The following is an 11,909-nucleotide window of genomic DNA, read 5'->3' on the forward strand; positions in this document are numbered from 1 at the left end:
ATTTTTCGTCTCGAAAAATTAATATAAAATTTTTACTGTTGTGTACAAATGAAATTAACTTTAGGTAATATTTTAGAAAGTCAAACCTTCATATGATTAAAAAAAAGAAAGCAGTGAAAACATATATTAGGCCATACTTTTATAACGACGATGACATTTCAAATAAGTACTTATTCAAGATCTGACCGTATGCCGACAAGTTTTGAATAGACAAAACATACTCGGAGACGAATAATATTCAAACGCTGTGAATTTACCCCATATTCATGAGAGGAAAATTCTTCATTATGTTATAGAAAGAAAAAGCCTACTTATTTCAATCTAAAATGACAATTTCAGCACTCGGGTATCAGCCAGTAATGAATATACTTTTTCATTTCATTTACAGGCCACACCGTTGAAATTTGACGTTCAGAAAAGATGGTTGTCATCAAACTCGGCAGCTTGAGACGACAGCTCGGTAATGTTCAGCTCGAGGCGGGCGTTAAGGGGAGGGCCAAGCAAAGACGCGATAAAACTGCAACATGAATTCAAAAATCACGAATACAATGAAAAAAAAAATCGAGAAAAACGTATGAGTAAATTCATTGCAGCAAGGCGAAGATAGATCAGACTGAAACAATACACAAATAAAATATGAAAATATGATTAATATATGTAAAGTAACGATAGTTATATATGGTTTAAAAACAGAATCATTGAATTTTTTCTGATTTCCGCTCGAGACGAAGTCAAGAGCTGTAACACCCTGACCAAAAAGAAGAACCTGAACCGTACAATATCCACACAAATGTTTCATATTCCTTGCCAGCTTTATATCTTTGCATAAAGTCTACACTTAGCAATGCCCGTGACCACTCGGCGTACCACATTTCGTACACCTTTAAATATTTTCGAATTTCTTACCATCGAGAGGGAAGTCAGCGCGGAGCAATACGCTCGTCCGCCGCTTTCACTCCAGCACGAGGCTCTGGAATTACCCAGAGGCATTTTCATTTTCCTGCCGCTTTTCCTGAAGGCAAAAAGCGGAAAGAAAGTTTGCTGGTGTGGAGAGCTCCGAAGGTAGCGAGGGAGCGACTGTAAAACAGTTTTTGGGGCCACAAATCTATTGGAAAACTTTCTTTGTGTGTCTCGAAGAGAAGGTCCGAAGCAAAGACTATTAACTGTTGATCAAAAAAGGTCAAGAATTTAAACTGACCCAGGAAACTTTTTTGATAGTTCAAACGCATTGTTTACCTAACACAATAAGATCGACTGAACAAAGACTAGGAAACCTATTTCATTTTTACACTGACAGATTGATCCTACACACGTGAAAATTCTTCGCCCAATTTCAATCCTTTGATACGAATTAAAATGAGAGATCTTACGAACCGACAATACGAGCAGTTATTTAGAGCCAAATAATGGAATGAAGCCAATGTCGGAAAATTTCGAAATATAAAACCAAAATTCATAACCGACTTGAATCCATCTTTACGGAATTTCAACGAATTATAAAAATATATGAATGATTTTTAGCACATTTTCTCATATATGGAAAAAATGCACTATTGTGCTCGCCATGTCCGTCTGTCTGTCTGTCCGTCTCTCCGTCCGTCCGTGACCTCAAGTTTTCGTCGACGAGAAAATGTGCTGTCACTCACTGCAGTGAGTACTGAGTTATATTTTTTACACACTTTCGTGATTCGTCCACTAAAGGAATTTGTTGGCTCCTAAATTCACTATGTAGAAAACAATCGTCACGAAGCTTTTAGAATACTTGTTTATTGGACGGAACTGTATTTGTTGTGATTGGATTTACATAGAGAAGACTGTGCAATCATGAATAAAACCCATTATTCATCAGCAGAAATTGTGTCGCGAAGTTCACAACGGAAAATTACTGACCAATAGCTCCAATGTATATAAGCTATTATTCATTAACAGAAAAGGTGCTTCGAAGGTGATTGCGGAATTTATAAGGTCAAAAGCTCTATAACGGCATTTTATAATACCTATAACTTATTAGCAGAATAATTGTCTCAAAAACGAGCGCAGAAAATTTCAGTCCGCTCGGCAGCATCGGTCACCGATAAAACACGTCACCGTTTGACGGCTGCGGTCACAATTAAAACGGGTCACCGTTTAACGCAGTGGTCACCGTTCAAACGCGTCACCGTTTAACGCAGTGGTCACCGTTCAAACGCGTCACCGTTTAACGCAGTGGTCACCGTTTGACGGCAGCGGTCAACGTTTGACGGCAGCGGTCACCGTTTCACTGTAGCGGTACTTTGAAGGTCTGAATGGTCAGCCTGTGAACCAACACCGCAGCTGTGGCGCTGATGCTGGCAGTCTGGTAGCTATTGTAATTCATAGGCGTAAAAAGTGCACTGAGTGTGTAAGGAGGTGGAAGAGTACTGTACAATATATGTACATGTTCTGGCATTATAGTGATAATAACGATACCTCGTTGTCAAGTGAAGCAATGAATAAGTATGGCAGAGTACTGTACAATATGTGTACATGTAGTGTTTTACAGTTCACTTAATTGCAGTGTGGTTATTATGACTGTACATTGTCGTCAAATAATATCATGAGTGTGTGTGTCTAGTGATAGCAGTGTGCTGAATATATGGTGGTGATTAGGTGATTCATGGCGTAAAAGATGTGCCAAGATGATATGATGCCCATTTGTTGCGTCAGTTTTCTGCCAGATCGTCTGTATTTAAGTTTGAGTTGGGACTGTGTGATGACGATACAGATGAGTCCTCGTTTCCTTAAATAGGCAATAAGGCGCATAAAGTTTATTTTTTTACACACGATATGCATCCTGATTTTCTTCTGACGCAAACCTACGAGTCTGCAGCTTCAATGTCGAGCTCAATTATCGCCAGCCTAGACCGCACCACCTAAATACAAAAATAAAATTATAACAATCTAACAATTAGAAAACACTTAGGAGAGACGGAAATAGGGCCTTATGATATAATACAGTGAATAATAACTCTGGATTTGCCAGGAGACCACTGACGAGTCTTTATAAAAATAAATTTGCTTTTCGGTAACAATATCTCCCGGTGTGAGGAACGGGATTAAAAAGCTGGGCGGAAATAAAATTTAAGAATGGAAAGCGATGAGAAGGAAGTGAGTGAAGAATGCAACGCGGCAGTGAGAAGGAAGTAAGGGGAGCATGAGAGGCGGCAGTAAGAAGGAAGTAAGGGGAGCATGAGAGGCGGCAGTGAGAAGGAAGTAAGGGAGCATGAGAGGCGGCAGTGAGAAGGAAGTAAGGGAGCATGAGAGGCGGCAGTGAGAAGGAAGTAAGGGGAGCATGAGAGGCGGCAGTGAGAAGGAAGTAAAGGAGCATGAGAGGCGGCAGTGAGAAGGAAGTGAGGAGGGTAAGGTAGGAAGCAGAAAGAGGGCGCGAGGGGAAGCAGGCGGGAGGTCGTAGTATCGACCAGTAAGGCGTGGTCGAGGGAGCGTTGAAATGCTCCCCGGTGCCGCTCCCTCAGAAATACGGCGTTTCCCCTCTACAGAAAAGGAACGTGGGCCGAAGTGGGACAAGTCAAGGCCTCTATATGAAATAAGTTCTTTCAGAGGCATGGTTGGAGGCCGGTGGCTTTGAAGAACCATCCGCCTTAAGTCCATTTTTGCAGTAAGCTTTAACATACCTCGATGTGCAGATTTTGTTTAGCAAATTGGTTTCGTGGCGAAGGTGGATCTTCAAACTATTGGCATCAATGGACGGGGCGAGAAATAAACTGAAGCAATTAAAAACTAGTGCAAACTTTTAAATGGCTGAGCAATCTTATCGATGTTTTCAAGCAAAGCACTAGTCATTGATAATTGAATTGCGCTTAAGACTGCGATATTAACACATTTCGTTTCACAAATGTGAAAAGAACATTTCGATCCTAATAAATTAAGTCCTTTTAAATAAAGTGATAAGTGCGCACAAAGTAATACAATCACGTAAAAAAATTCACAGTCAAAATAATACGTGCATAAAAACTGTAACAAGTAACACACACACACACACACACACACAGAGAAAAAAACCTTCACAAGCCACGCACATTTTGTAAGAAAAATCTTCACAGGCCCCGGATAAATTTATTCATTTTCGGCAGGCCGCAATCACAATAGCTCGACGCAGCGACCCAGCAGGCAATGGAGGTTTCGAATATCAGAGCTCGGGCGACTGAATCTCTGTGTCGAATTTTGACATGGCTATAAAAGTTTCAATGTTGCTCAGATGTCTGAAATTACTACCTCAATATGTGAGCCTGAGTTCCTGGGTGGACTAATAAAATTGGGTAAAAGTTTTGCTTGAAAGCATGTTGTCATAGTAAAGTTTTGGAGAGAGACTGCACGCTTGAGCAACCACTTTTGAAAAAGAAACACATGTTTCCATGGCCAATAACTTTGGCTGGTCATTGCAGCCTAGCTACCGCTGCAATATATGCCGATAAATAACATGAATAAAATTCATGTATAAATCCAGATGAGCCTTTCCCGATGATGTAAATCGTCAGTACTACAACTGCCAGACACTTGTCACTTACTGTGACACACAAAACGGCCGCATCAGACTAACAAACACGAAGTTTATGACTACACGTGGTACAAATGCAATAAATTTACATGATATGCGGTTGCAAAGAGTAGAAACGATGCGCGTCAGTCACAGGATTATTGTGGGCATTTCATCGGACCAGTGAGCGACATGTTCATTGCAGATCGCTACGCAAAATCCAACTTGATATTCAAAATCCAACGAAGAAATAAAAAATCTGAGAAGTTCCAAGCAAACGCCAATCTTAGGACAGGTTATTTTCATAGAATGAAAAGTCATAAAATGCAACCAGTTAATAAAATTAAACACTTTTTCAAACTTTAGGTGACTGTAACAAAACTAAAAATATTGTATAAAACAATATTAGATCGCTGCATGAATTTAAAAGCCTTTCGAAGGAACATCGAAGGCCCTAGCTTTTACTTGAAGGTTTTTAATTAGGGATTTGTTATATCTAGGCGTTTTCTTACCAACTGATTTCGCTAGACTGTGTTCAACTTGAAAAATAATTTTAGTACAAAGCTGCATGATTGTAATCCCACCAGCAACTCTGAACTTGGCCACGAAATTCACTATATACATAATCTGTACTAGATAATGTAAGTAGATATAAATTTTGAAATTATAATTACCTGGAATACAGTTTTGTTGACGTCAACGTAATTTTAGCACACATGCGTTTTGGTCAAGGCGCGAAGCTTGGTGTCAGTGATGTTTATCATTACCAAATCTACACTTCAAAAGATGACATCGCACATGACCAAGCCTAGCTTTGACCAGCGAGCTTTTGAACAAAACAAGAGCCTTCATTCTGGTCACGCAGATCAAAGAAATTGCAGCCCTCGCAGGTGGTCGAAAGGTTAAATTGCACCCCGAATTGGGGTCGTCGTTTCAAGACTGGGACTGTTTTGCGACGAAAACCCATACATAAATTTGAGACGACGAGCCTTCCATCTCACTGAGATCAAATCAGTAGATGCGTGAAGAGAGCTGAATTTTTTCAAGAAAATAATATATGGAAGAGGAGTGATTAATAGGACGATCGTGGTAGAAAAATAATTTGGCGGGATAGTTTTTTGAGATTTTATTTGATCGTTTCCCAACATTTGTTTGAATAAATTCTTATAAAATGAGGAGTTTGAAAATTGACGTATACTCAGTATTTTTCTTGTATAGTAGAGTGTTAACAACCTCGGTTGCTCCAAAAAAGAACATTTTAGAACATTTTCATTCACCATTCGCCAGCATTTGGCGCATGAAACGTGAGAATTTTGCCTTCCAAGTCCCAACTCGAGTTTCTTGCCTTCGACCGTCAACATCAAGTTCAACAATGGCTTCTGGTGATCGAAAAATTGGCCAATACTTGAGTCTGAGCTTCAGTGAAGCAAACTCTGGAATTGTAGGTGCCAGGCCTAAAAGGAGGAAGCCTAATACGGGCCTAAGCATAAATCACAGTCGTGCATCAGCGAGCTTTTCAGCTGCTACCGGACTCCCTGTAAATTGAGTGCCTAGTAGTTATGGGCGCTGAATATTTTCCTGCCCAGGAATAAGACCTTCCGTTCCCATCAATATTCCCTTCCTGTAAAGAAACCTCGATAATTTAAAAAGAAGATTTGTGACTGTGTAAGAACGATTTTTAGGCAATGACGGCAATTTTAAGGCCGTTTTCGAAACTTGCCTGGATTACCAATAGTGCTTCTTTTTGTTAAATAACTCGGTTTCCAGTACAGCTTCTGCTATATTATCGATTTTCTCCGTTAAGCAAGCGTCAGTCAGCTTAATTCAATTTTGTGTCAAATTTTTGTATTTGTTGGACCGATGACTTCATCTATTGGCTCCCTGTTATTCATATTACAATTATTTTATTCACTGGAATATTTTCATCGTTGGAAGCGTCAAAACGTCTTGTATATAACAGACTTGACCGAGTTTCCCTGTTCAAATGAAGGAGCGGAGTGAGTGCATCAGTTAATTTGCTCGCATCTTGTTTGGTTTCGCTGGCAATTGACAGGAGCGAGGCTAATCTGCGTGACATATCTTGTTGACAGCACAATTAGGACGCGTCTTGCAGCAGCGGCAGGAACAGCAGCTGTAGCAGCAGCAGCTGTAACAGCAATAACAACAGATGTAGCAGCAGCAGCATTAACAACAGGAACAACAGCTGTAGCAGCAGCAGCAGCATTAACAGCAGGAACAACAGCTGTAGCAGCAGCAGCATTAACAACAGGAACAACAGCTGTAGCAGCAGCAGCATTACCAACAGGAACAACAGCTGTAGCAGCAGCAGCATTACCAACAGGAACAACAGCTGTAGCAGCAGCAGCATTACCAACAGGAACAACAGCTGTAGCAGCAGCAGCATTAACAGCAGTAACAACAGCTGTAGCAGCAGCATTAACAGCAGTAACAACAGCTGTGGCAGCAGCATTAACAGCAGTAACAACAGCTGTGGCAGCAGCATTAACAGCAGTAACAACAGCTGTGGCAGCAGCATTAACAGCAGGGACAACAGCTGTAGCAACAGCCGAAATAACAGCTTTATCAGCAGTAACAATTAACAGCTGTAGCATCAGTAAAAACACCTGTAACAGCAGTAACAACAGCTGTAGCAACAGCCGAAATGACAGCTTTATCAGTAGTAACAATTAACAGCTGTAGCATCAGTAAAAACACCTGTAATAGCAGTAACAACAGCTGTAGCAGCAGGAAAAACAGCTGCAGCAGCATTAACAGCTGTAACAAAAGAAGTAGCAGTAGTAACAACAGATGTAGCAGCAGTAACAACAGCTGTAGCAGCTATCACAGCAGAAGCACTAGCAGATCACGCAATATTGTAGCAACAATATATATCAGAAACAGAAATCAAAGCTTCTGCCGCCATAATTGCTACTTAAATTCTGCAAGCCGATGCTAATTCGTGACAGGTACTGCAACGCAATCCGTCAACATAACTGTTGATCATGCCAAGCAAGTAAATTTTATAATTTGTTATGAGTTTATCAAATAAATTGTATTTTTATTTTATAAAGACTAAATATAAGTCCACCACCATAACTAGCAAATTATACTCACTGTTCCCAGTTCAATTTTAATGTCGCCAGGCTGGTAGAGTCTGGAGCTCGACTCGCTGATCCCGGACGTCCCGTACAAATCCGGCCAAAAGTCTAGGCTGTCCGCAAAGATCGTGTGGATTCCGCCAGAAGCCCAAAGTTTTTTCCTCAAGTCCTCGGATGCGTGCACTACATTCTTGAGCAGAATGTCGATTTCAGAACGTACGTTTTAAGTGTCTAGTTATTATATTATGAATTTTACGATTTTAGCACAATAAGTGTCTCTTTACGTTAGATATATGGGAAAGATTATGACACTAATTTCACTTGACTTCATTTCTTATGAGAACATTGTTAGGGTAGTGAGCCCACAGCCTAAAAATTTATTTAGGGCGCCTCAAAGAAAGTGGTTCTTAATGCTAGTTCTTCAAAAATCGTAATAATAAACTCATCAGCTCATCTGTTGGCAGCTTTATTAGCAGTGTCAAAATTCAATACAGGTGAATACTTAAATAATTTGTTTGTTTAAACTGAGAAATAACGTAGAATTGAAAACAAAGTAAATGCACTAATTCTGCAAAATTTTCATCTCATCTCAACTGAGTGACTTTAGTCGTCCGTTCGATGTAGGTATGTTTGTACCAACGGGATCTACAAAATTCGTGTTAATTTCCCAAACTTTTCCCACTTTAGTTCTCTCATTCCCCGTTTTTCTTCACTCGAGCCCATAATATTTGGTATCTCTGGCAGCCGTAAGATTTAATCTTGCCAGAGAGCCATCCGTCTCTGCTGAGGCAATATCGCCACAGGGCTCTCGACTCTCGACTCGAGCTAACATCGATAAGCTCGTCCGATTGGCATTACCGTATACCGATACTGAGCCATCGGCCTGATTATAGCGTCTAGTGTCTGACCAACGCACAGCTTTTTCGTCGAGTTGTCGGAAGATATGAAGATTGCTTAGTTTATACGTTATTAGATACTAGATTACTTAGTTATTAGTTAGAAGGCTACTCTGCTGGGTAGCCTTCTTACGTCAATTAAGGGGTGATCGCTCGAAATAATGTTGCACTCGCGTTAGCAAATAAATTTCAATTTCTGTTTGAGGTGTTGAACCTAATTCGAATTAGAGGAATCCCGTAGCTACTCTTCTGCATTGTTGGTTTTCAATCGTTGCCTAATGAAAATCAATTGCTTTTCTAGGTTCTTACCACCTTGCTTGTCTGTACGAGAAAGTGTACTTGCACATAACATAGTAGTACTTTCTATTTAAAGACTTATATTTTACGCACGCTACTCTGATGATAGCGAGTCAACGGGAAGAACGAAATCTTTTTTTTTTCTAACATGAGTTTATAAATGCTTTATTTCAAGATATTCATTCAGAAGTATCAGCAAAGTACATCAACTCAATTATAAAGCGTTTAGGATATACTAAGCGACAACTGTTTAAATAAGACTATTTGTATTTATATATCACACAATAATAGGTTATAAGTATATTTATCACGTCACACAGGCGCTGTATAAAACTGTCCGCACAAACAGTCGTTACGTCACGCAGGCGCTGTGTAAAACACTCCACACAAATAGTCGCTACGTCACACAGGCGCTGTGTAAAACAGTTCACACAAACAGTCACCGGCGGACCAAAGTTCGACCGTTAAATTGCGGTCACATTTTTGCCAGAAATTTGGCCATTAAGTTTTTAGCGGCGCGGCCAAAGTTCGAGGAAAATATGCAGCGGCGATAATGCGAGCCCTCACTGCTCACTGCCTCTGCTCACTGCCTCTGCTCACTGCCTCTGCTCACTGCCTCTGCTCACTGCCTCTGCTCACTGCCTCTGCTCACTGCCTCTGCTCACTGCCTCTGCTCACTGCCTCTGCTCCTGTCTCTTATACACATCTAGATGTGTATAAGAGACAGAGTCTAGGCTGTCCGCAAAGATCGTGTGGATTCCGCCAGAAGCCCAAAGTTTTTTCCTCAAGTCCTCGGATGCGTGCACTACATTCTTGAGCAGAATGTCGATTTCAGAACGTACGTTTTAAGTGTCTAGTTATTATATTATGAATTTTACGATTTTAGCACAATAAGTGTCTCTTTACGTTAGATATATGGGAAAGATTATGACACTAATTTCACTTGACTTCATTTCTTATGAGAACATTGTTAGGGTAGTGAGCCCACAGCAACATGAACGCCTGATAATTTACTTTAGAGCGCCACAAGGAAAACGGTTCTTAACCCTCTACCGCCGTATGTCACTCTCCGGGAACATTAATCTCTCTTAAATTAAAATTTAACTCTCTCTTAAACTCTCTCTTAAACTAAGATTATACGTAAACTATTGAGTGTAGCAACCTGAGGAAGCTTGTACGCAACAAAGAACATTTTAAAATTTTCGGACGTGGCGGCAACCATCAGTGCAAGTCATATTGCGCTCACTAGCAACGTACCTATCCTTTTTGGGTAGGCTTGTGTGAAAATATTGCTCCTGTTACTCATGTCAGGCGGTAGAGGGTTAATGCTAGTACTTGAACACTCGTAATAATAAACTCTTCAGCTCATCTGTTGGTAGCTTTATTAGCAGTGTAAAATTCAATGCAGGTGAATGCTTAAATAATTTATTTATTTAAATCGCGAAATAACGTCGAATTGGAAAACAAAGAAAATGCACAAATTCCGCAAAATTTTCATTCCATCTCAACTGAGTAACTTTAGTCGTCCGTTCGATGTAGGCATGTTTGTACCAACGGGATCTACAAAATTCGTGTTAATTTCCCAAACTTTTCCCACTTTAGTTCTCTCATTCCCCGTTTTTCTTCACTCGAGCCCATAATATTTGGTATCTCTGGCAGCCGTAAGATTTAATCTTGCCAGAGAGCCATCCGTCTCTGCTGAGGCAATATCGCCACAGGGCTCTCGACTCTCGACTCGAGCTAACATCGATAAGCTCGTCCGATTGGCATTACCGTATACCTGTCTCTTATACACATCTAGATGTGTATAAGAGACAGGTCTCTGCTCACTGCCTCTGCTCACTGCCTCTGCTCACTGCCTCTGCTCACTGCCTCTGCTCACTGCCTCTGCTCACTGCCTCTGCTAATTGCCTCTGCTCACTGCCTCTGCTCACTGCCTCTGTTCACTGCCTCTGTTCACTGCCTCTGTTCACTGCCTCTGCTCACTGTCTCTGCTCACTGTCTCTGCTCACTGCCTCTGCTCACTGCCTCTGCTCACTGCCTCTGCTAATTGCCTCTGCTCACTGCCTCTCGTAATATCTATTAAAGCATATGCCACAGCATGCAATTCTGCTGTCAATAATCACTTCTTCAACACGCGATTAAATTCCGGCCATCCATTCTCCGTGTCAATATAATCACAAGACATGAGTTAGACATTATCAATGGGTCAAAACTCCAGGTTTTCCCCCTATTATTGTCATAGCAAAGAAGCAGCGGTAGGAACAGCCGCGTGTTTCCCACTAACTTGCCACCATTGCACTAACTTGTCACATTTTCTCAAAAAAGACGCTAACTGGCAGAAGTTAGCGGGATATTCCGCTACCTCAAGTGGCCCGACGTGTCTTGCAATATTGCGAATGATTTTATTTATGTAACCTCTATGAAGATTCATATTCTGAATAATATTTTTTATTCCAGACGTACAGTTATCTTTATTTCACGAAATGATTCCACTGTTACCAAGCTTTTTTTATCGCTTGCAATACATTTCTATTGCTTAATATCAGGCATTAGTTTACTATCATCGAATTGCGATTATAACCCTAGGTCATTAGAGGGTTGAGGTGCTGCCTCAATGAAGGTTGTTTGATTATTATTCACTCTGTAACTACGCGCATATCACTTTGACTGCTTTTAATATACTTCAAAATTATTCAGGTCAACTTCGTAATACGGATAAATTTCAGGAAAAAATCAATGAATGATAACTTTTTTTAAGGGGTAAATCAATTATGGCCATTTTGGCTAATTAAGCAGTTCCGGCGGACATTGCCGTTAAATTAAGGGTGATTCAAAGTTAATAAAACATTATAAATTTTGAAAACCGGCTTCATCTTCATTCACCATCTGTGCTTTTTAATAAAACTCAAATTTGAAACGTATCTGATTCTCACTAACCCCCTTACCTCACTCCACCACCCCCCCTTGTCTCGGCTCACTCATCCCCCCTCTTTATTGTGATAGTGTCCCCTTCACTCCCCTCTTTAAGAGCTTCTTAAAAGGGGAGCTTCGCTTGCCACTCATGAGCGCAAAAATGAGCCGCTGCTTCACAGGCGGCCGACG

The 11,909-nt window shown here is 40.7% G+C and overlaps 1 protein-coding gene across 1 annotated transcript; it reads right to left on the reverse strand.

Annotated features, from left to right (window-relative positions):
* Positions 1-411: 411 nt before the first annotated feature.
* On the reverse strand, positions 412-8,443 carry LOC108682808. Its single transcript, XM_018172048.1, has 6 exons — positions 8,375-8,443; positions 7,628-7,801; positions 7,138-7,228; positions 6,679-6,899; positions 2,839-2,891; positions 412-517 (listed from the first exon to the last, which is right to left on the reverse strand). The coding sequence occupies exons 1-6, from the start codon at positions 8,441-8,443 to the stop codon at positions 412-414; spliced, it is 714 nt and encodes a 237-aa protein (XP_018027537.1).
* Between the last annotated feature and the right edge of the window lie 3,466 nt (positions 8,444-11,909).

Source organism: Hyalella azteca, unplaced genomic scaffold (genome assembly GCF_000764305.2).
Source record: "Hyalella azteca isolate HAZT.00-mixed unplaced genomic scaffold, Hazt_2.0.2 contig3532, whole genome shotgun sequence".
Classification (NCBI taxonomy): domain Eukaryota; kingdom Metazoa; phylum Arthropoda; class Malacostraca; order Amphipoda; family Hyalellidae; genus Hyalella; species Hyalella azteca.

Excerpts from the sequence above, each read along its gene's own strand:
- LOC108682808 (XM_018172048.1), bottom strand. The coding sequence starts at position 8,443 with ATGTTAGCTCGAGTCGAGAGTCGAGAGCCCTGTGGCGATATTGCCTCA. Across the intron at positions 7,802-8,374 it reads CAGAGACGGATGGCTCTCTG|AATGTAGTGCACGCATCCGA; the intron begins GCAAGATTAAAT and ends ATTCTGCTCAAG. Across the intron at positions 7,229-7,627 it reads TTAAAATTGAACTGGGAACA|GTGTTTTTACTGATGCTACA; the intron begins GTGAGTATAATT and ends CTGCTATTACAG.